The 27133-nt window shown below is 38.5% G+C and overlaps 1 protein-coding gene across 1 annotated transcript in view; it reads left to right on the forward strand.

Moving 5' to 3' along the window:
* Window positions 1-13807: 13807 nt before the first annotated feature.
* Window positions 13808-27133, forward strand: part of LOC149432889 (phosphatidylinositol 3,4,5-trisphosphate 5-phosphatase 2-like) — a 31996-nt gene continuing 18670 nt past the window's right edge. The window contains exons 1-2 of the mRNA XM_089664832.1: window positions 13808-13824; window positions 26436-26574. Coding sequence (XP_089520958.1) covers window positions 13808-13824; window positions 26436-26574 — 156 coding nt within the window. The remainder of the gene's footprint in view (window positions 13825-26435; window positions 26575-27133) is intronic.

Below are 27133 nucleotides of genomic sequence, written 5' to 3' on the forward strand. Positions count from 1 at the left end.
TGTCAGCGGCCCCTCCTTCCCCGGAGAAGAGGAAGAAGATCAACCAATCAGCATCGGTGGGCGGAGCTTGGAACCCCCAACCCAAAAGAAGATTCTGGAAACGGTCGGCTTGATGGACTCCATGTGACCACGGAATGTAAAATCCTTCCACGACACCCAACACGTGATAGACACGCCACGGTCACGCATGCTACGCACGCAGGCTCTCCATCACGCTGGAAATTCTCAGTATGATTAAAAAAAAAAAATTCTTAATTCGTTAAAATGATTCTTTTGATATTTTTTTTTTACACTTTTAATTAAATAAATAATTATAGAGGAATAAAATGATACAAAATATAAATAATTATAGAGGAATAAAATGATACAAAAAATAAATAATTAGCGGATCAATAAAATGATATAAAATATAAACAATTATAGAGGAATAAAATGATACAAAATATAAATAATTATAGGGGAATAAAATGATACAAAAAATAAATAATTAGCGGATCAATAAAATGATATAAAATATAAATAATTATAGAGGAATAAAATGATACAAAAAATAAATAATTTGCGGATCAATAAAATGATATAAAATATAAATAATGATACATAATATAAATAATTATAGGGGAATAAAATGATACAAAAAATAAATAATTAGCGGATCAATAAAATGTTATAAAATATAAATAATTATAGATGAATAAAATGATACAAAAAATAAATAATTAGCGGATCAATAAAATGATATAAAATATAAACAATTATAGAGGAATAAAATGATACAAAATATAAATAATTATAGGGGAATAAAATGATATAAAATATAAATAATTATAGGGGAATAAAATGATACAAAAAATAAATAATTAGCGGATCAATAAAATGATATAAAATATAAATAATTATAGATGAATAAAATGATACAAAAAATAAATAATTAGCGGATCAATAAAATGATATAAAATATAAATAATTATAGAGGAATAAAATGATACAAAAAATAAATAATTAGCGGATCAATAAAATGATATAAAATATAAACAATTATAGAGGAATAAAATGATACAAAATATAAATAATTATAGGGGAATAAAATGATACAAAAAATAAATAATTAGCGGATCAATAAAATGATATAAAATATAAATAATTATAGAGGAATAAAATGATACAAAAAATAAATAATTTGCGGATCAATAAAATGATATAAAATATAAATAATGATACATAATATAAATAATTATAGGGGAATAAAATGATACAAAAAATAAATAATTAGCGGATCAATAAAATGTTATAAAATATAAATAATTATAGATGAATAAAATGATACAAAAAATAAATAATTAGCGGATCAATAAAATGATATAAAATATAAACAATTATAGAGGAATAAAATGATACAAAATATAAATAATTATAGGGGAATAAAATGATATAAAATATAAATAATTATAGGGGAATAAAATGATACAAAAAATAAATAATTAGCGGATCAATAAAATGATATAAAATATAAATAATTATAGATGAATAAAATGATACAAAAAATAAATAATTAGCGGATCAATAAAATGATATAAAATATAAATAATTATAGAGGAATAAAATGATACAAAAAATAAATAATTTGCGGATCAATAAAATGATATAAAATATAAATAATGATACATAATATAAATAATTATAGAGGAATAAAATGATACAAAAAATAAATAATTAGCGGATCAATAAAATGATATAAAATATAAATAATTATAGGGGAATAAAATGATACATAATATAAATAATTATAGAGGAATAAAATGATACAAAAAATAAATAATTATCGGATCAATAAAATGATATAAAATATAAATAATTATAGAGGAATAAAATGATACAAAAAATAAATAATTAGCGGATCAATAAAATGATATAAAATATAAATAATTATAGAGGAATAAAATGATACAAAATATAAATATTTATAGGTGAATAAAATGATACAAAATATAAATAATTATAGGGGAATAAAATGATACAAAATATAAATAAATATGAAGGAATAAAATGATACAAAACATAAATAATTATAGAGGAATAAAATGATACAAAATATAAATAATTATAGAGAAATAAAATGATACAAAACATAAATAATTAGCGGATCAATAAAATGATATAAATAATTATAGAGGAATAAAATGATACAAAATATAAATAATTATAGAGGAATAAAATGATACAAAATATAAATAATTATAGAGAAATAAAATGATACAAAACATAAAATAATTAGCGGATCAATAAAATAATATAAAATATAAATAATTATAGAGGAATAAAATAATACAAAATATAAATAATTATAGAGGAATAAAATGATAAAAAATATACATAATTATAGAGGAATAAAATGATACAAAATATAAATAATTAGCGGATCAATAAAATGATACAAAATAAATTAATGGAAGAATAAAATAATACAAATAATTAGTAGGTCAATAAAATGATACAAAATATAAATAATTAGTGGATCAATAAAATGATGCAAAAGACAATTAGCGGATCAATAAAATGATTCAAAATATAATTAATGGATAAATAAAATGATAAAAAATATAAATATTCAGCGGATCAATAAAATTATATAAAATATAATTAGTGGATCAATAAAATGATACAAAATATAAATCATTAGCAGCTCTATAAAATGATACAAAATATAATTATGGATGAATAAAATGATAGAAAATATGAAAAATTAGGGGATCAATAAAATGATACAAAATATAATTAGAGGATCAATAAAATGATACAAAATATAATTAATGGATGAATGAAATGATACAAAATATAAATAATCAGCAGATCAATAAAATGATACAAAATATAATTATTGGCTCAATAAAATGATGCAAAATATATTTAGTGAATCAATAAAATGTTACAAAATATAAATAATTAGTGGATCAATAAAATGATGCAAAATACAATTAGCAGATCAATAAAATGATACAAAATATAATTAATGGACGAATAAAATGATACAAAATACAATTAGTGGATCAATAAAATTATTCAAAATATAATTAACGGATAAATAAAATGATACAAAAGATAAATATTTAGCAGATCAATAAAATGATATAAAATATAATTAGTGGATCAATAAAATGATACAAAATATAAATAATTAGCGGATCAATAAAATGATTCAAAATATAATTAACGGATAAATAAAATGATACAAAATATAAATGTTTAGCGGATCAATAAAATGATATAAAATATAATTAGTAGATCAATAAAATGATACAAAATATAAATAATTAGGGGATCAATAAAATGATATAAAATATAATTAGTAGATCAATAAAATGATACAAAATATAATTATTGGCTCAATAAAATGATGCAAAATATAATTAGCGGATGAATAAAATTATACAAAATATAATTAATGGATCAATAAAATGATAAAAAATATAAATAATCAGTGGATCAATAAAATGATGCAAAATATAGTTACTGCATCAATAAAATGTTACAAAATATAAATAATGGATGAATAAAATGATACAAAATACAATTAGTGGATCAATAAAATTATTCAAAATATAATTAATGGATAAATAAAATTATACAAAAGATAAATATTTAGCAGATCAATAAAATGATACAAAATAAAAATAATTAGCGGATCAATAAAATGATTCAAAATATTATTAATGGATAAATTAAATGATACAAAAGATAAATATTTAGCGGATCAATAAAATTGTATAAAATATAATTAGTAGATCAATAAAATGATACAAAATATAAATATTTAGCAGATCAATAAAATTTATATAAAATATAATTAATGGATAAATAAAATGATACAAAATATAAATAATTAGGGGATCAATAAAATGATATATAATATAATTAGTAGATCAATAAAATGATACAAAATATAATTAATTTTGTCCAAAGAATAGCTGGGCTTGTAATGTACAAAAAAGAAAAAAAAATTATTTGTGTGTATCTGTGTGTTTAATAAAGTTATACAAAAAGTAATGTGCCGCTCTCCGTTCATGTCCAAATAAGGAAATGTTACAGAAAAGATCGATTTCCGAAGTTTATACTTTTCATCTTTATTGTTCCGTTTCATCTTGTGTTCCTAAACCCGGAGCAATTGGCAGTCCCGGGGGCCGTGTTCTGGGGGTCTTCACATGTGCACAGCTAACACTGTACCAGGGGCGGACATGGTAACATTGTACTACTTTGGTCATAGTGAAATATGAAAAAAAAATCTTAAAAAAAAGAAAAAAAATGTAATAAAAAATTAACAAAAATAAAAATAATTAAAAAAAAAAAAAAAAAATATATATATATATATATATTTTTATTCATACTGTCACCAGTCAGTGTCCCTGATCACCGCCATGCCAGTTATATGATGACGCTGTACTGCACTGGTGACAATATGTAAAAAAAAAATTGTGAAAATAATTTCTTTAATTTTTTCATTTTCCGAAAAATTATGACAAAAAAATACAACTTCAAAAAACTCGCCATTCCTCTTATGAAGTACGTCGGACTGTCTACTCTGCAAAAAGGGGTCATTTGGGGGATATCTGTACCGTCCTGACATTTGGGGGATATCTGTACCGTCCTGACATTTGGGGGATATCTGTACTGTTCTGACATTTGGGGGATATCTGTCCTGTTCTGACATTTGGGGGATATCTGTACTGTCCTGACATTTGGGGGATATCTGTACCGTCCTGACATTTGGGGGATATCTGTACTGTCCTGACATTTGGGGGGATATCTGTACCGTCCTGACATTTGGGGGGATATCTGTACCGTCCTGACATTTGGGGGATATCTGTACCGTCCTGACATTTGGGGGGATATCTGTACTGTCCTGACATTTGGGGGATATCTGTACCGTCCTGACATTTGGGGGGATATCTGTACCGTCCTGACATTTGGGGGGATATCTGTACTGTCCTGACATTTGGGGGATATCTGTACCGTCCTGACATTTGGGGGGATATCTGTACTGTCCTGACATTTGGGGGATATCTGTACCGTCCTGACATTTGGGGGATATCTGTACCGTCCTGACATTTGGGGGGATATCTGTACTGTCCTGACATTTGGGGGATATCTGTACTGTCCTGACATTTGGGGGATATCTGTACCGTCCTGACATTTGGGGGGATATCTGTACCGTCCTGACATTTGGGGGGATATCTGTACTGTCCTGACATTTGGGGGATATCTGTCCTGTTCTGACATTTGGGGGATATCTGTCCTGTTCTGACATTTGGGGGATATCTGTACCGTTCTGACATTTGGGGGATATCTGTACCGTTCTGACATTTGGGGGATATCTGTACTGTCCTGACATTTGGGGGATATCTGTCCTGTTCTGACATTTGGGGGATATCTGTACTGTCCTGACATTTGGGGGATATCTGTCCTGTTCTGACATTTGGGGGATATCTGTCCCGTCCTGACATTTGGGGGATATCTGTACCGTCCTGACATTTGGGGGATATCTGTCCTGTCCTGACATTTGGGGGATATCTGTACTGTCCTGACATTTGGGGGATATCTGTACCGTCCTGACATTTGGGGGATATCTGTACTGTCCTGACTAGAGATGAGCGAATCGAAGTAGGCGAAGTGGAATTCGTTTCGAATATTAGGAAAATTTAGATTCACGTCGAATCCGAAAATAAGCAGACTTCGGATGCGCGAAATTTTTCCTAAAATGGCGGCGACATGTGCGGCGACGGAGCGGGGATGTCTGGGAAGGCGCACAGACAAGGCGCGCTGACCCATAATGCATTTATTCATGACATGTGATCGCATTAGCCAATCAGCAGCCAGCCAGCCAGCACTGTGTAATGGTCGAGCTATAAATGGCGGCCATTTTAGAATTCTCCATTTGCCTCCAGTCATTCAACAGAGGCAGACCTGGCTGTATGCAGGGAGAGAGTTAGGGCCACAGAAACGTTAGTTAGGGCCACAGAAACGTTACTTAGGGCCACAGAATCGTTAGTTAGGGCCACAGAAACGTTACATAGGGACACAGAATTGTTACTGAGGGATACAGAATTGTTACTGAGGGCCACAGAATCGTTACTTAGGGCCACAGAAATGTTACTTAGGGCCACAGAATTGTTACTTAGGGACAGACACAGAATTGTTACTGAGGGACACAGATTTGTTACTGAGGGCCACAGAATCGTTACTTAGGGCCACAGAAACGTTACTTAGGGCCACAGAAACGTTACTTAGGGCCAAAGAATTGTTACTTAGGGACAGACACAGAATTGTTACTGAGGGACACAGAAACGTTACTTAGGGCCTCAGAATCGTTACTTAGGGCCACAGAAACGTTACTTAGGGCCACAGAAACGTTACTTAGGGCCACAGAATTGTTACTTAGGGACAGACACAGAATTGTTACTGAGGGACACAGAATTGTTACTGAGGGACACAGATTTGTTACTGAGGGCCACAGAAACGTTACTTAGGGCCACAGAATCGTTACTTAGGGCCACAGAAACGTTACTTAGGGCCACAGAAACTTTACTTAGGGCCACAGAATTGTTACTTAGTGACAGACACAGAATTGTTACTGAGGGACACAGAATTGTTACTGAGGGACACAGAAACGTTACTTAGGGCCACAGAAACGTTACTTAGGGCCACAGAATCGTTACTTAGGGCCACAGAATCGTTACTTAGGGACAGACACAGAATTGTTACTGAGGGACACAGATTTGTTACTGAGGGCCACAGAATCGTTACTTAGGGCCACAGAAACGTTACTTAGGGCCACAGAAACGTTACTTAGGGCCAAAGAATTGTTACTTAGGGACAGACACAGAATTGTTACTGAGGGACACAGATTTGTTACTGAGGGCCACAGAAACGTTACTTAGGGCCACAGAAACGTTACTTAGGGCCTCAGAATCGTTACTTAGGGCCACAGAAACGTTACTTAGGGCCACAGAAACGTTACTTAGGGCCACAGAATTGTTACTTAGGGACAGACACAGAATTGTTACTGAGGGACACAGAATTGTTACTGAGGGACACAGATTTGTTACTGAGGGCCACAGAAACGTTACTTAGGGCCACAGAATCGTTACTTAGGGCCACAGAAACGTTACTTAGGGCCACAGAAACTTTACTTAGGGCCACAGAATTGTTACTTAGGGACAGACACAGAATTGTTACTGAGGGACACAGAATTGTTACTGAGGGACACAGAAACGTTACTTAGGGACACAGAATTGTTACTGAGGGATACAGAATTGTTACTGAGGGATACAGAATTGTTACTGAGGGACACAGAACCGTTACTTAGGGCCACAGAAACGTTACTTAGGGCCACAGAAACGTTACTTAGGGCTACAGAAACGTTACTTAGGGCCACAGAAACGTTACTTAGGGCTACAGAAACGTTACTTAGGGCCACAGAATCGTTACTTAGGGCCACAGAATCGTTACTTAGGGCCACAGAAACGTTACTTAGGGACACAGAAACGTTACTTAGGGACACAGAATTGTTACTCAGGGACAGACACAGAATTGTTACTGAGGGACACAGAATTGTTACTGAGGGCCACAGAACTGTTACTGAGGGCCACAGAACTGTTACTTAGGGCCACAGAAACGTTACTTAGGGCCACAGAAACGTTACTTAGGGCTTCAGAAACATTACTTAGGGCCACAGAATTGTTACTTAGGGCCACAGAAACGTTACTTAGGGCCACAGAAACTTTACTTAGGGACACAGAATTGTTACTGAGGGACACAGATTTGTTACTGAGGGCCACAGAACCGTTACTTAGGGCCACAGAAACGTTACTTAGGGACACAGAATTGTTACTCAGGGACACAGAATTGTTACTGAGGGACACAGAATTGTTACTGAGGGACACAGAATTTTTACTGAGGGACACAGAATTGTTACTCAGGGACAGACACAGAATTGTTACTGAGGACACAGAATTGTTACTCAGGGACACAGAATTGTTACTGAGGGCCACAGAACTGTTACTTAGGGCCACAGAAATGTTACTCAGGGACACAGAATTGTTACTCAGGGACAGACACAGAATTGTTACTCAGGGACAGACACAGAATTGTTACTGAGGGACACAGAATTGTTACTGAGGGACACAGAATTGTTACTGAGGGCCACAGAACTGTTACTTAGGGCCACAGAAACATTACTCAGGGACACAGAATTGTTACTCTGGGACAGACACAGAATTGTTACTCAGGGACAGACACAGAATTGTTACTCAGGGACACAGAATCGTTGAATTAAAGAGTATGTCAGACAACACGCAGAGGAGTGGCAGAGGAGGCAATGTTTTAGGAGTGAGCAGACGTGGCAGCAGAGGAAGGGGTCGAGGCAGCACTAGTCGCAGCCAGAGGCCAGTGCTCCCGGTGTCATCCAGCGGTCGTGTCTCCACCGACAACCCTGCCGTCATCGATTGGTTGGCTCGGTCATCTTCCTCTTCCCAGGTCACCTCTGACACCTACAGCCAACGGTCGGTGGGTACGTCAGACACAACCGTTAGTTGGCATGGCCCGGGACCAAGCCCACTGAAATCACGTGTCCTCTACCTGCCCCTGTCCTTTGGTGTTCCCTCACCAAGTGAAGTATCGTATGCTGTGGGCTCAGCCCCACTGTACAGTGAGGAAGAGCTAACAGAGGGCGGTCAGGAACGGGGGGAGACATCCGCCTCTTCAGCAGCCAGGCGAAGAAGTAGTGGCGAGGAGAGTGGCTCGGTAGCCGGTCTAGAGACAGGTCTGTCTCCTGACCCACACGCAGCCGAGGGGGCTAGTAGTGAGGCGGAGACCCTAATTGATGATGATGAGGCTGATCGCACTTGGCAGCCTCGTCGTCATCAGGCTATTGCTTCCGCATCATCAGGAGAAGAGGGTGCCAGCTTGGCAGCGAGCGAAACAGTCGGTGGGTTGCCCAGGAGGCAGCAGGGTCGCAGCAGTGTCAGTGGAGGCAAACGGCCACGGAGTACAGCACCAGCTCCACTGCAGCCTACCACCACGGCCAGTAGTGGTGCCGGTGTGCACGGAGGAAGCAGCAGTCAGCCAGTGAGGAGTATCGGGGGCAAAGTTTCCTACTCGGCGGTGTGGCAATTTTTCGTCAAGCCGCCCGAGGAAGTAAACGTAGCCGTATGTCGACTATGTGGCCAGAAAGTCAAGCGTGGCCAGGGGGCCCATGTTGGGACTACAGCATTGCGTCAGCATATGCAGCGTCGCCATTTGGTGGCCTGGGAAAACCGTGATAAAGATACGGCGGTTCTGCCTGCCCCAGCCCCCGCTCCATCACCCGCTCCGTTACTTGCTCCGTCACCCGATGTCAATCGCCCTCTATCAGCCAGTCAAGGCTCCAACACCTCTGCTGAGGGGAGTTGTCGCTCGTTGGCATCTTCCGCTCGTTCAGATGCTCCTTCTCCTGCTACTCCTCTTCACGGATTCCGTCAGCAGTGTTTCTTGGAATCCGTTTCCAAGAGACAACAGTTTGCGAGCACGCACCCGACGGTGCAAAAGCTGAACGTCCTCCTGTCCAAGTTGCTGGTGCTGCAGTCCCTCCCTTTCCAAGTGGTGGACTCAGCACCTTTCCGAGAAATGATGGCTTGTGCCGCGCCGCGGTGGAGAGTGCCAAGCCGGCATTTCTTCGCCAAAAAGGCAGTGCCAGCCCTGCATTCACATGTAGAAGAGATGGTGGGCCAGTCTTTGAGCATGTCGGTCTCTGCCAAAGTGCACGGCAGCGCCGACGTGTGGAGCTGTAACTACGGTCAGGGACAGTACATGTCATTTACGGCCCACTGGGTGAACGTGGTGCCGTCACAGCCGCACCAGCAACTTGGACAGGTCACGCCGCTTTTGCCTCCACATTTGCACGTCCTTGGTCCGGCAAAGATGTCCGCCTCTACCACCTCTTCTTCCGCCGTGTCCTCAGCCGCCACCCCAGTGTCAAGTCCCATTACCCGACCGGCATATCACATGTGCAGGGCGCAACGGTGTCACGCTGTTCTGCACCTGGTATGCCTTGGCGAACGTAGTCACACAGGGGAGGAACTTCTCAGTGTAATGAACAGAGAAATCGACAGATGGCTGTCTCCGCGCAAACTGAAAATCGGAACCATGTTGACCGACAACGGAAAGAACATGGTGTCTGCTCTGCGTCAAGGAAGGTTGTGCCATGCGCCATGCATGGCTCACGTGTTCAATCTGGTTGTCAAGCGGTTCCTAAAATCCACCATCCCACTGCAAGACATCCTTAAAATGTCACGTAAACTTTGCATGCATTTCAGCCATTCCTACACCGCAAAGCACACCCTCCTTGAGCTGCAGCGGCAGAACGGAATTCCACATCATCGCCTGATCTGCGACGTTGCAACAAGGTGGAATTCAACCCTACATATGTTAGACCGCCTTTACGAACAGCGAAAGGCCATCACCGATTTCCTGATGTTACAAGCAGATAAAGGTACTCCCCTGTGTAACTTCGATGTCAGCCATTGGCAGCTCATGCGTGACACCTGCCGCTTGCTCAGGCCCTTTGAGGAGGCCACGCTATTCATGAGTCGGCAGGACTATGGGATGAACGACGTCATTCCTCTGTTGCACGTCCTGGAACAAATGCTGTTAACAATGGCTGGTCAGGGTGCGGTAGACGTGGCGCACAGATCTCAACGCCACATGACCCCTGTGGGGGCAGGACAGGAAGAAGAGGAGGAGGTAGAGGAGGACATTGGTGCTCAGGAATTATTGAGTGAAATGGGTGGTTTTTCCACTCAGCGGACAGGAGTGGAGGAGCAGGAGCATCTGGTAGAGGAGGAGGAGGAGGAGACAGAGGACCCAGACGCACCGTGGCAGTATGCTGTGGAGATGGAGGCAGGGAGTCCCTCGCATTCCTTGGCACAAATGGCCCATAGCATGCTCGGTTGCTTGCGTAGCGACAGCCGAATAATAACCATCAGACAGAGGGATGACTTTTGGCTGTCCACCTTGTTGGACCCTTGCTACCGTTCCAAAATGGTGGCCTTTTTCACACCTGCTGAGAGGGAGGCCAAAATAACGTACTATAAAAACCACCTATGTAGTCAGTTGGTCTCTGCCTTTCTGCGCCAACGTCCATCCTCAGACACTGTGGGCCCTGTGCGCTCGCGTTCCGCTGCCATGGCAGCAGGGGAGGGGTGGGGTGGTAGGAGCAGTGGCAGCTCCACCAGCAGCGGCTGCCTCAGTCTGCAGTCGATGATGAGTAGCTTTCTTCACCAGCGCAGTGAGGAAACTACTAACCAGCCGCAGCAGCAGCAGCAGCATCAGGTGGACCTGGAGCAGGACCTCAAACAACAGGCTTGGGCCTACTTGGACAGCACCCTGCCAACCGAAGTAGACAATCCCCTTGACTACTGGGCAACGAAACTTGACCTTTGGCCCCAACTAGCTGAATTTGCCCTTGAAAGGCTGTCATGCCCGGCCAGTAGCGTGGCATCGGAGCGCGTGTTTAGTGCGGCAGGAGGTATTGCAACTCCGCGGAGGACACGACTGTCCACCCAAAGTGTGGAGAGACTCACGTTTGTGAAAATGAATCAGGCGTGGATTAGTCTGGATTTCAAACCACCAGTTCCTGACACAACTGACCTAATAACCTAGCCGTTCAGGCCGCTCCCTGAACACCTCGGGAATTGCTTTGTATATCTGTCGCCTTTGAGGCCGCTGGCTGGACAGCTGATGAATTACTTTTTGTATATATCCTTCCAAACCACTCTCAGAATAAGTCATGATATTCATGCTGTGTATAGCCCTATCGGCCACTTTCTGGCATCCAGTTGCTGTAGCCCCCATCACCACACTGTGCCACGGGCCCCTGTACCGCCTTCTCATACTGCTGCCAGATCCATCCTCTGCCATGTGCGTCTCTGTCGTCTGCTCACGCTGCTGGGTTCCAGTTTTAAACCTAGGCCTGTGTATGGCCTTCAATTGAAGCTGCTTCTTCTCCGCCACTCTGCCATTGGACTCTTGATAGTCGTCTCCCCACGCTGCTGCCAGGTCCAGAGTGTGTCATGGGTCCCTGTACGGCCTCCTCATGCTGCTGCCAGGCCCGTAATCTGTCATGGGCCCCCGTACCGCCTCCTCATGCTGCTGCCAGGCCCGTAATCTACCATGGGCCCCTGTACCGCCTCCTCATGCTGCTGCCAGGTCCAGAGTGTGTCATGGGTCCCTGTACGGCCTCCTCATGCTGCTGCCAGGCCCGTAATCTGTCATGGGCCCCCGTACCGCCTCCTCATGCTGCTGCCAGGCCCGTAATCTGCCATGGGCCCCTGTACCGCCTCCTCATGCTGCTGCCAGGTCCAGAGTGTGTCATGGGTCCCTGTACCGCCTCCTATTCCTGCTGTCTCCATCGCCACACTCTGCCATGTGCCACTTTCAGGTCTCCTCACACTGCTGGTGGGTTCCATTTTGTCATAGGGTGCTGTATGGCCTCCCATTGCTGCTGCCTCCACCGCCACACTGTGGCTCCACACTCTGGTTTTGGCCCCGTGACTGGCCAAATGAGTGAAGTGTGCGGTGATTCTAAGATCGACGGCACTCATCTGCATGTCATACTGACTGACAGTATTATTTCTCTTCCCCAGCAGACTCCAAGGGCATTTAAATTAAAGGTACAGTGTTCTGCACTAATATAAAGGCTCTCTGAAGCCTAGAAACCCTTTTATAAGTTAAATTCACAGCGAATATATTCGACTCGAAGCAAATTTTTTCCGCGAATTCGGCGAATCAGCCGAACTGAATTTTTGAATAATTCGCTCATCTCTAGTTCTGACATTTGGGGGATATCTGTACTAAATCTGTAATAAATTTTAAAATCAAATTTTGTCATAAATTTCTGCCAGAATGTATTCTGCGACATGTCTTTGCTACAAGAAACCCCAATAAGTGTAAATTAATTGGTTTACGTGAAAGTTGTAGCATTTACAAATGGCGGGAAAGATACTGGGATTTAAAAAATTTTTTTATACTAATAATGGCGGCGATCAGCGACTTATAGGGTTAGGAATAGGGTTAGGGTTAGGTTAGGGATAGGGTTAGGGTTAGTATTCAGTCGCTTTGGGTTTTCCTGCTACTACAATGGAGACGTCTGTGGGGGGGGGGAGGGGGGAGTCGCTGAAATAAAAAGAATTCGGGTTGATCTTATCTGACCAAATGCAGGAAATGATTTCCGTTCAATGTGAGGCAACCGACATCTACACACATCGTATACAGAATAGGTCATCATGTCCCCGTCGTGTCACCATCTAGCCAAAAATTATGTGAACCCCCCCCTTCCAAATTCAGGTGTCTCCAGGGAAGGGTCCTGTTATTACTCCATCATACAATATCATATAAATCCCACTTCCTGGCTGTGTTCACAAATGTCTGACACAGATCAGCCCCTGTCTGCAGCCTTTCATCTTGTGACATTCTACAAAGTTACAATGTACAGTCTGATCACTGGGAGAGGAGACTGAGGAAATGACTCCTCCCTCTTCTACAAAGTTACAATGTACAGTCTGATCACTGGGGGAGGGGAGACTGAGGAAATGACTCCTCCTCCTTCTACAAAGTTACAATGTATAGCCTGATCCCTGGGGGAGCGGAAACTGAGGACATCTAGTGGCAGAACAAGTACTACAGCTAAATCACTGGAATGATGTATTTCTTTGAGCTTCAGGATCCCCCGACCTACAAATGATCGTTTTTCTGTTTTCTCCCCCAGATTGGAGTCAGTATGGCGGACGGTTCCAAGTAAGATTTCCACATTACAATGATGGGAGATCCGGAATCCAAATCTGCGATTTTCTCTGTCCTGCTTCTCCCCGTCCCTGACATCCGAAGGACTGCATGTGTCCTGACAGCCCCGGGGATCACTCACACCAAGAACATGTCAGGGAATAGCGCCCTCCACTGGAAGGAACACCAATGTGCCGGGTGCAGGGCCGGGCTGAGGGGTAGGCAGACGAGGCGACCGCCATGGGTGCAAGAAAAGGGGGCAGGGCATGCTGCTCAGGTGGGACACAGCTCATTGGGTGCACTTTGGCACAATTGTACCCGGCTGATGCCGGTGGAAGTTGGAAATCACTGTGTAGATACCACTACTACACAGCTACTACATCTCTACTACACCTCTACACTACTACTACACCTCTGCACTACTACTACACCTCTACACTACTACTACACTGCTACTACATCTCTACTACACCTCTACACAGCTACTACACCTCTGCACTACTACTACACCACTACTACACTACTACTACACCTCTACACTACTATTACACTGCTACTACACCTCTACACTACTACTACACCTCTACACTACTACTACACTGCTACTACACCTCTACACAGCTACTACACCTCTGCACTACTACTACACCACTACTACACCACTACTACACTACTACTACACTGCTACTACATCTCTACTACACCTCTACACAGCTACTACACCTCTACACTACTACTACACTGCTACTACACCACTACACTACTACTACACCTCTGCACTACTACTACACCTCTACACAGCTACTACACCTCTACACTACTACTACACTGCTACTACATCTCTACTACACCTCTACACAGCTACTACACCTCTGCACTACTACTACACCACTACACTACTACTACTACTACTACTACACCACTACTACACCTCTACACTGCTATTACACCTCTACACTACTACTACACTGCTACTACACCACTACACTACTACTACACCTCTGCACTACTACTACACCTCTACACAGCTACTACACCACTACACTACTACTACACTGCTACTACATCTCTACTACACCACTACACTACTACTACTACTACTACTACACCACTACTACACCTCTACACTGCTATTACACTGCTACTACACCTCTACACTACTATTACACTGCTACTACACCTCTACACTACTACTACACTGCTACTACACCTCTGCACAGCTACTACACCTCTACACTACTACTACACCTCTACACTGCTACTACACCACTGCACTACTACTACACCTCTACACTACTACTACACTGCTACTACACCTCTGCACTGCTACTACACCTCTGCACTACTACTACACCTCTGCACTACTACTACACCTCTGCACCACTACTACACCTCTGCACCACTACTACACTGCTACTACACCTCTACACTACTACTACACAGCTACTACACCTCTACACTACTACTACTACACCTCTACACTACTACTACACAGCTACTACACCTCTACACTACTACTACTACCACACCTCTGCATTACTACTACACCTCTACACTACTAATACACAGCTACTATATCTCTACTACACCTCAACACAGCTACTACACCTCTGCACTACTACTACACCTCTGCACCACTACTACACCACTACACTACTATTACACTGCTACTACACCTCTACACTACTACTACACCTCTGCACTACTACTACACCTCTACACTACTATTACACTGCTACTACACCTCTGCACAGCTACTACACCTCTGCACTACTACTACACCTCTACACTACTACTACACTGCTACTACACCTCTGCACTACTACTACACCTCTGCACCACTACTACACCTCTGCACCACTACTATACTGCTACTACACCTCTACACTACTACTACACAGCTACTACACCTCTACACTACTACTACACAGCTACTACACCTCTACACTACTACTACACTGCTACTACATCTCTACACTACTACTACTATACCTCAGCACCACTATTACACTGCTACTACACCTCTACACTACTACTACTACACCTCTACACTGCTACTACACTGCTACTACACCTCTACACTACTACTACTACACCTCTACACTACTACTACTACACCTCTACACTACTACTACACAGCTACTACACCTCTACACTACTACTACTACCACACCTCTGCACTACTACTACACCTCTACACTACTACTACACAGCTACTACATCTCTACTACACCTCAACACAGCTACTACACCTCTGCACTACTACTACACCTCTGCACCACTACTACACCACTACACTACTACTACTACTACACCTCTGCACTACTACTACACCCCTACACTACTATTACACTGCTACTACACCTCTGCACAGCTACTACACCTCTGCACTACTACTACACCTCTACACTGCTACTACACCTCTGCACCACTACTACACCTCTACACAGCTACTACACCTCTGCACTACTACTACACCTCTACACTACTACTACACTGCTACTACACCTCTGCACTGCTACTACACCTCTGCACTACTACTACACCTCTGCACCACTACTACACCTCTGCACCACTACTATACTGCTACTACACCTCTACACTACTACTACACAGCTACTACACCTCTACACTACTACTACACTGCTACTACACCTCTACACTACTACTACTACACCTCTGCACCACTACTTCACTGCTACTACACCTCTACACTACTACTACACAGCTACTACACCTCTACACTACTACTACACAGCTACTACACCTCTACACTACTACTACACAGCTACTACATCTCTACACTACTACTACTACACCTCTACACTGCTACTACACCTCTACACTACTACTACTACACCTCTGCACTGCTACTACACTGCTACTACACCTCTTCACTACTACTAGACCTCTGCACCACTGCTACACAGCTACTACACCTCTATACTACTACTAAACAGCTACTACATCTCTACTACACCTCTACACAGCTACTACACCTCTACACTACTACACTGCTACTACACCTCTACTACACCTCTACACTACTACACTGCTACTACATCTCTACTACACCTCTACACTACTACTACACTGCTACTACATCTCTTCTACACCTCTACACAGCTACTACACCTCTGCACTACTACTACACCTCTGCACTACTACTACACAGCTACACTACTACTACTACACCTCTACACTACTACTACTACTACACCTCTACACTACTACTACACCTCTACTACACAGCTACTACACCTCTACACTACTACTACACAGCTACTACACCTCTGCACCACTACTACACAGCTACTACACCTCTACACTACTACTACACAGCTACTACATCTCTACACTACTACTACACAGGTACTACACCACTAGTACATTGCTACTACAGTGCTCTCCTCTAGCTTCTGGGTCCTATACTGAGCCTCTGCTGTGCTGCATTATGAAGACAGGAGGTCAGCCGCTCAGCATGGACCCCATTCTGGTAACACTTGGATCAGGTGGAGAGTTCAACCTCATTGCCCCGCCTCTCCGCCTCTCCACCGCCCCGCCTCTCCGCCTCTCCACCTCTCCATCTCCCCACCGCCCCGCCTCTCCGCCTCTCCACCTCTCCATCTCCCCACCGCCCCGCCTCTCTGCCTCTCCGCCTCTCTGCCTCTCCGCCTCTCTGCCTCTCCACCTCCCCACTGCCCCGCCTCTCTGCCTCTCCACCTCCCCACCTCTCCGCCTCTCCACCGCCCCGCCTCTCTACCTCCCCACCGCCCCGCCTCTCTGCCTCTCCACCTCCCCACCTCTCCGCCTCTCCACCGCCCCGCCTCTCTAGCTCCCCACCGCCCCGCCTCTCCACCTCTCCACCGCCCCGCCTCTCCACCTCTCCATTGACCCGCCTCTCCGCGTCCCCACCTCTCCACCTCTCCACCGCCCCGCCTCTCCACCTCCCCACCTCTCCGCCTCTCCACCGCCCTGCCTCTCCACTTCTCCGCCTCTCCCCACTGCCCCACCTCTCTACCTCCCTACTGCCCCGCCTCTCTACCTCCCCACCTCTCCGCCTCTCCACTGCCCCGCCTCTCCACCTCCCCACCTCTCCGCCTCTCCGCCTCTCCACTGCCCCGCCTCTCCACCTCCCCACCTCTCCGCCTCTCCACCGCCCCGCCTCTCCACCAACATGACTTACAGTGCGACTTTTGAGTGCAACTCCAAAGCCACTTTCAGGGAATGCTGGGTAATCTTCCTGTCATGTCGGATCCAAATCACATCGATATAGATGGAGGAGGCGACTTCCAATAAAGTCTATGGGCACAAGTGGGATGGAAGTCGCCTCCAAGTGGCTCAGGAACCTTTACTAAAGCGACTTCAGAGACGACTCTCATTGACTAACATGGGATTTCACATCATGCGACTTGGGGGTCTCACATGTCATGAGATTTGAGGGTCCCACAAGTCGGATCCCAAGTGTGAACCGAGCCCGAGTGGGACCTATTTATTCATGGGTTGAGGTACATTGGCAGCCAACTGAAAACGTTTGAAAACGCACGTGTTAGAGTGCATGCATCGTGGTGTGAGCGATCCCGGACATGGGGATTGTCTAAAGACCTTGATTCACGATGGGCACCCCGTCTGCACCCCTGAGGACAGTACACACGGGTTACCCAGGTGGCCCTTACATTAGATCTACACCACTTCCTGTCTATATACGCTTCGTAGTCCCTGGATAGTAAACCGTTCCTTGTGTCACCAACATCCTCAACCTTCTAGCAGTAGGCACAGACTCATGAAACGTGAAGATCGTCCACACATACAAATTCCAGATTGGCTCACTCATCGTTTTATTGTTTATCGATTATTTTCTTTTAGAGTCTTCAAGAAGACCAGTCCTGATGGCAAGGTGAGAACCCGTCCTGGTCCCCTTTTTACATATGTAATTATCAGAACGAGTAAAAAAAAAATACAAAACCGAACTGCAGCCTGAAGCTCGGGTGTTAATATGTGTGAAGGTTCATCTCTGTGGTCCTACCTGCATGGCCAGATGTACGTGACCCATCTCCTAATGATGGAGTTCAGGGGTCTCCAGTGAAGGGTCCCGGTAATCCTCCATCATACAAAGACATTGGAGACAATTGTGCTCTTCCAGCCTTGTGGTAACAGTTCGGTGAAGACCCTTTTCTGTTCCCCATGACTGTCCCCCGTGTACAAAGCCAGCTCCATAAAGACATGGAGGACCAGTTTGGTGTGGAGGAACTTGAGAGTCCTGTACAGAGCCCTGACCTCAATCCTACTTTTGGAAGACCTTTGGTATAAGGTCTTCTCATTCAAGATCAGGACCTGGAGGGATTGGCAGAGAGGGGTGGAGGGCACTGAGTGGGGGCCGGTGGAGGGATTGGCAGAGGGGGGTGGAGGACACTGAGTGGAGGCCAGTGGAGGGATTGGCAGAGGGGGGTGGAGGACACTGAGTGGAGGCCAGTGGAGGGATTGGCAGAGAGGTCAAGGAGTAGGAGCACTGAGTGGTGGCCATTAGCTTTGGCGGTTAGCAGGTCGTTGGAGAGTTTGAGTAAGGCGGTTTCGGTGGAGTGTAGGGCGGTTTCGGTGGGGTGTAGGGCGGTTTCGGTGGGGTGTAGGGCGGTTTCGGTGGGGTGTAGGGCGGTTTCGGTGGAGTGTAGGGGGGTTTCGGTGGAGTGTAGGGGGGTTTCGGTGGAGTGTAGGGGACGGAAGCCGGACTGTAGGGGATCGAGGAGGTTGTTGTCGTTGAGGTGGGCGCTCAGGCGGGTGTAGACGAGGCGCTCGAGGAGTTTGGATGTGAATAGAGCAGGGAGATGGGTCTGAGGTTGTTCGGGTCATTGGGGTCCAGGGAGGGCTTCTTAACTATGGGGGTGATGTGTGCATGTTTCAGGGGGGAGGGGAAAGTGCCGGAGGAGAGGGAGAGATTGAAGATGTGGGTGAGGGAGCGTAGGATGGAGGGGGAGGGGGGTTATAGGAGTTGTGAGGGGATAGGGTTGAGGGGGCAGGTGGTGAGGGGGGCATCAGAGAGGAAATTCTGCTACATTTTTTGGTAAAAAAACCCTAAATAATTATATAGAAAAATATATTATTTTATGAAATGAAAAAAAGAAATTGTGAAAAAAAAATAATTTTTTTTTGTAAAATTTTGCAAATAATCTTTCTTCATAAATCTAGGCCAAAATCTATTCTGCTACATTTTTTGGTAGAAAAAAAAAATCCAAATCAGTATACAGAAAAAATATATAGTTTTAAACAATTTTTTAAATTACATTTTTATTTTATGTAACATTTATTGATTTTTTTTACATACTAACACCCTAGGTGACACTATACTACTTGGGGTTTTTTTATTTTTTGTTATATAAATCAAAAAAGACAGAAAATTTTGAAAATAATTTTTTATTTATGTATTTATTTTTTTACATACCACCACCCTAACAGTGCAGTGTTACCATGCTGACACTGTATTAGTTGTGGTGTTTTGTTTTTTTTGCTGTATAAATGAAAAAAAGACTGAAAATTTTGAAAAAAAAAATTTTTTTTTGTAACATTTTGCAAATAATCTTTCTTCATAAATCTAGGAAAAAATCTATTCTGCTACATTTATTGGTAAAAAAAATAACCCAAATCAGTACATAGAAAAAATATATAATTTTAAACAATTTTTTAAATTACATTTTTATTTTATGTAACATTTATTGATTTATGTATTTTTTTTACTACTTGTTGGTTTTTTATTTGTTCTAACATAAATGAAAAAAGACTGAAATGTTGTTTTTTTTTTTTTATAAATTTTGGCATTTTTATTTTATGTAACATTTATTGATTTTTTTTTTATTTACATACTAACACCCTAGCAGTACAGCGTCACTATGCTGACACTATACTACTTGTGGGTTTTTTGTTATATAAATGAAGAAAAGACTGAAATTTTTGAAAAAAACATTTTTTGTGTAAATTTTGGCAAATAATCTTTCTTCATAGATCTAGTCCAAAATCTATTCTGCTAGCTTTTTTGGTAAAAAAAATAGAACCCAAATCAGTATATAGAAAAAATATAATTTTAAGCAATTATTTAAATTACATTTTTATTTTATGTGACATTTATTGATTTATGTATATTTTTGACTACTGTGTGGTAAAAAAAAAAAAAATCATTATAAAGAAAAAATGTATAATTTTAAAAAAATATTAAATTACATTTCTATTTCATGTAACATTTATTAATTTATGTATTTTTTTTTACTACTTCTGGGTTTTTTATTTGTTCTAACATAAATGAAAAAAGACTGAAATGTTTTTTGTTTTTTTTTAATAAATTTTGGCATTTTTATTTTATATAACATTTATTGATTTTTTTTTATTTACATACTAACACCCTAGCAGTACAGCGTCACTATGCTGACACTATACTACTTGTGGTTTTTTTATTATATAAATGAAAAAAAGACTAAAAATTTTGAAAAAAAAAATTTTTTTGTAAAATTTTGCAAATAATCTTTCTTCATAAATCTAGGACAAAATCTATTCTGCTACATTTTTTGGTAAACAAATAACCCAAATCAGTATATTAAAAAAATATAATTTGAAACTATTTTTTAAATTACATTTTTATTTTATGTGATATTTATTGATTTATGTATTTTTTTTACTACTTGTGGTTTTTTTATTATATAAATGAAAAAAAAAATAAAAATTTTGAAAAAAAAAATTTTTTTTGTAAAATTTTGCAAATAATCTTTCTTCATAAATCTAAGATATAATCTATTCTGCTACATTTTTTGGTAAAAAAAAACCTAAATAATTATATAGAAAAATATATAATTTTAAACATTTTTTTTATTTTATGTAACATTTTTTATTCATGTATATATTCATTTTTTTACACACCAACCCCCTAACAGTACATTGTCACCATACTGACACTGTACTACTTGTGGTTTTTTTTTTATTTTTTTTTATATAAATGAAAAAATGACCAACATTTTTCTTAAAAAAAAATATTTTTTTTAAAACTTGGCAAATAATCTTTCTTCATAGATCTAGGCCAAAATCGATTCTGCTACCTTTTTTGGTAGAAAAAAAATCCAAATCAGTATACAGAAAAAATATATAATTTTAAACAATTTTTTAAATTACATTTTTATTTTATGTAACATTTATTGATTTTTTTTTTACATACTAACACCCTAGGTGACACTATACTACTTGGGTTTTTTTTTATTTTTTGTTATATAACTGAAAAAAGACAGAAAATTTAAAAAATAATTTTTTATTTATGTATTTATTTTTTTTACATACCACCACCCTAACAGTGCAGTGTTACCATGCTGACACTGTATTAGTTGTGTTTTTTTTTTGTTATATAAATGAAAAAAAGACTGAAAATTTTGAAAAAAAAAAATTTTTTTTGTAACATTTTGCAAATAATCTTTCTTCATAAATCTAGGAAAAAATCAATTCTGCTACATTTATTGGTAAAAAAAATAACCCAAATCAGTATATAGAAAAAATATATAATTTTAAACAATTTTTTAAATTACATTTTTATTTTATGTGACATTTATTGATTTATGTTTTTTATTTACTACTTGTTGGTTTTTTTATTTTTTGTTATATAAATAAAAAAAGACCAAAAATTTTTTTTAAAAAATATTTTTTTGTAAATTTTGCCAAATAATCTTTCTTCATAGATCTAGGCCGAAATCTATTCTGCTACATTTTTTGGTAAAAAAAAATAACCCAAATCATTATATAGAAACATATATTATTTAAAACATTTTTTAATTTTATGTAACATTTTTTATTCATGTATGTATTTATTTTTTTATATACCACCACCCTAACAGTACAGTGTCACCATGCTGACACTGTACTAGTTGGGTTTTTTTTCATTTATTTTTGAAAAAAAGACCAAAATTTTTCTTTAAAAAATATTTTTTTGTAAAATTTGGCAAATAATCTTTCTTCATAGAACTAGGCCAAAATCGATTCTGCTACTTTTTTTGTAAAAAAAATAACCCAAATCATTATATAGAAAAAATATATAATTTAAAAAAAAATTATTAAATTACATTTACATAGTTTATGTAACATTTATTGATTTATGTATTTTTTTTTACTACTTGTGGATTTTTTTTATTTTTTGTTATATAAATGAAAAAAATGACTGAAAATTTAGAAAAAAAAATGTTTGTAAAATTTTGCAAATAATCTTTCTTCATAGATCTAGGCCAAAATCGATTCTGCTACCTTTTTTGGTAGGATAAAAGAACCCAAATCAGTATATAGAAAAAATATGTAATTTTAAACTAATTTTTAAATTACATTTTTATTTTATGTGACATTAATTGATTTATGTATTTTTTTACTACTTGTGGGTTTTTTATTTTTTGTTACATAAAAGACTGAAAAAAAACCCCAAATCAGTATATAAAAAAAAAAATAGTTTTAAACAATTTTTTAAATTACATTTTTATTTTATGTGACATTTATTGATTTAGGTATTTTAGGTACCCACTTTTGTAGGTTTTTTTTATTTTTTGTTATAAAAATAAAAAAAAGACCAAAAATTTTGAAAAAAACTATTTTTCGTTGTAAAATTTAGCAAATAATCTTTCTTCATAAATCTAGGGCAAAATCTATTCTGCTACATTTTTTGGTAAAAAAAATATTCCAAATCATTATATAGAAAAATATATCATTTTAAACAATTTTTTATTGTATTTAACATTTTTTATTCATGTATGCATTTATTTTTTTACATACCACCACCCTAGTGTAGTATGTACTGACACTGTACCAGTTGTGGGTTTTTATTTTTTGTTGTATAAATGAAAAAGCGACCAAAAATTTTGAAAAGAAAAACATTGTTTTTGTAAAATTTTGCTAATAAATAATCTTTCTTCATAAATCTAGGCAAAAATCTATTCTTCTACCTTTTTGAGAAAAAAAAAAATAACCAATTTTTCAAAATTACATTTTTACTATGTAACATTTTTTTTTTTATATTTTTTTACATACTGCCACCCTAGCAGTACACTTTCAGCATACTGACACTGTACTACTTGTGGGTGTTTTAAATTTTTTTATTATCTAAATGAAAAAAAGACCTAAAATTTAAAAAACAAAATTTGTTTTGTAAAATTTTGCAAATAAATAATCTTTCTTCATAAATCTAGGCAAAAATCTATTCTTCTACCTTTTTTAGTAAAAAAAAAAAAATCATTATATAGAAAAAAATATATAATTTTAAACAATTTTTTTAAATTACATTTTTACTATGTAACTTTTTTTTTTTTACATACTGCCACCCTAGCAGTACACTTTCACCATACTGACACTGTACTACTTGTGGGTTGAAAAAAAGACCTAAAATTTAAAAAACAAAATTTATTTTGTAAAATTTTGCAAATAAATAATCTTTTTTCATTAATCTAGGCCAAAATCTATTCTTCTACCTTTTTTTAGTAAAAAAAAAAAAAAATAACCCAAATCATTATATAGAAAAAATATATAATTTTAAACAATTTTTTTATATTAAATTTTTACTTTATGTAACATTTTTTATTTTATTTTATTTTTTTACATACTGCCACCCTAGCAGTACACTTTCACCATACTGACACTGTACTATTTGTGGGTTTTTAAAAAAAATTTTATTATCTAATTGAAAAAAAAGACCTAAAATTTAAAAAACAAAATTTGTTTTGTAAAATTTTGCAAATAAATAATCTTTTTTCATTAATCTAGGCCAAAAGAAAAATCTATTAATCTAGTAAAAAAAAAAAAAAATTAACCCAAATCATTATATAGAAAAAATATATAATTTTAAACAATTTTTTAAATTACATTTTTTTTATGTAAAATTTTTTATTCATGTATGTATTTTTTTTTTCACATACCGCCACCCACGATAATGACACTGTACTAGTTGGGGTTTTTAAATTTATTTTTAAATAAATGAAAAAAAGACCGACATTTTTCTTATAAAAAAATTTTTTTTGTAAATTGTGGCAAATAATTTTTCTTCATAGATCTATGCCAAAATCTATTCTGCTAGCTTTTTTGGTAAAAAAATAGAACCCAAATCAGTATACAGAAAAAATATAATTTTAAGCAATTATTTAAATTACATTTTTATTTTATGTGACATTTATTGATTTATGTATATTTTTTACTACTTTTTGGTAAAAAAACAAAACAAAATCATTATAAAGAAAAAATGTATAATTTAAAAAAAATATTAAATTACATTTTTATTTTATGTGACATTTATTGATTTATGTATATTTTTTACTACTTTTTGGTAAAAAAAACAAAACAAAATCATTATAAAGAAAAAATGTATAATTTAAAAAAAATATTAAATTACATTTTTATTTTATGTAACATTTATTGATTTATGTATTTTTTTTACTACTTGTGGGTTTTTTATTTGTTGTTACATAAATGAAAAAAGACTGAAATGTTTTTTTTTTTTATTTTTTTTTATAAATTTTGGCATTTTTATTTTATGTAACATTTATTGATTTTTTTTTATTTACATACTAACACCCTAGCAGTACAGTGTCACTATGCTGACACTATACTACTTGTGGTTTTTTTGTTATATAAATGAAAAAAAGACTAAAAATTTTGAAAAAAAAAATTTTTTTGTAAAATTTTGCAAATAATCTTTCTTCATAAATCTAGGACAAAATCTATTCTGCTACATTTTTTGGTAAACAAATAACCCAAATCATTATATGGAAAAAATATAATTTGAAACTATTTTTTAAATTACATTTTTATTTTATGTGATATTTATTGATTTATGTATTTTTTTTACTACTTGCAGGGTTTTTTTGTTATATAAATGAAAAAAAGACTGAAAAATTTGAAAAAAATATTTTTTTTTTTTGAAATTTTGCAAATAAACTTTCTTCATAAATCTAAGATATAATCTATTCTGCTACATTTTTTGGTAAAAAAAACCCCTAAATAATTATATAGAAAAAGATATAATTTTAAACTTTTTTTATTTTATGTAACATTTTTTATTCATGTATATATTTACTTTTTTTACACACCAACCCCCTAACAGTACATTGTCACCATACTGACACTGTACTACTTGTGGGGTTTTTTTTTATTTTTTTTTATATAAATGAAAAAATGACCAACATTTTTCTTAAAAAAATATATTTTTTTAAAACTTGGCAAATAATCTTTCTTCATAGATCTAGGCCAAAAGAAAAATCTATTAATCTAGTAAAAAAAATATATATATAATTTTAAAAATTTTTTAAATTGCATTTTTTTTTTATGTAAAATTTTTTATTCATGTATGTATTTTTTTTTTTTACATACCCCACCCACGATAATGACACTGTACCACTTGTGGGGGATGATCAGGATTTTTTTTTTACCCTGTCATGCTGTAAAAGCAATCACTTCTCATTCCTGCAGCCGCTGAGAAATACTGAGTGAGCTGTGATTGGTCACAGCTTGTCACATGGTACAAGGCTGCTGTGAATGGCCCTGTACCATGTGATCTCTGGGACGGATCCTAGGGCTCACTGTAGTTCCGTTCAGTCCTGGGGGCGGCGCTGTTCTCACTGGTCGTCTCTTTTCAGGAGGAATCAGAGTTTCGGGGAGATCCTGCGAGGGCTGCTCCTTGGAGACGAGGCGTTGCGCGGTTTCCAGCTCCCTCTGCGACTCTCCTACCTGTTCTGGGCGGGAGACTTGAACTACAAGCTGGAGATGCCGGTGCAGGTAGGAGCCGACGATTCCTGTGCGGGGCCACAGACACACAGCTCGGGAGCGAGCACACACCGCGTGACTCCATAGACACACAGCTCGGGAGCGAGCGGACACCGCGTGACTCCATAGACACACAGCTCGGGAGCGAGCACACACCGCATGACTCCATAGACACACAGCTCGGGAGCGAGCGGACACCGCGTGACTCCATAGACACACAGCTCGGGAGCGAGCGGACACCACGTGACTCCATAGACACACAGCTCGGGAGCGAGCGGACACAGCGTGAATCCATAGACACACAGCTCGGGAGCGAGCACACACCGCGTGACTCCATAGACACACAGCTCAGGAGCGAGCGGACACCGCGTGACTCCATAGACACACAGCTCGGGAGCGAGCGGACACCGCGTGACTCCATAGACACACAGCTCGGGAGCGAGCGGACACCGCGTGGCTCCATAGACACACAGCTCGGGAGCGAGCGGACACCGCGGGACTCCATAGACACACAGCTCGGGAGCAAGCGGGCACCGCGTGACTCCATTTCTATTCTACGTCTGTGAAATCG

Source organism: Staurois parvus, unplaced genomic scaffold (assembly GCF_062004578.1).
Source record: "Staurois parvus isolate SC_StPar_1 unplaced genomic scaffold, SC_StPar_1.0 ptg002062l, whole genome shotgun sequence".
In the NCBI taxonomy this organism is placed as follows: Eukaryota; Metazoa; Chordata; class Amphibia; order Anura; family Ranidae; genus Staurois; species Staurois parvus.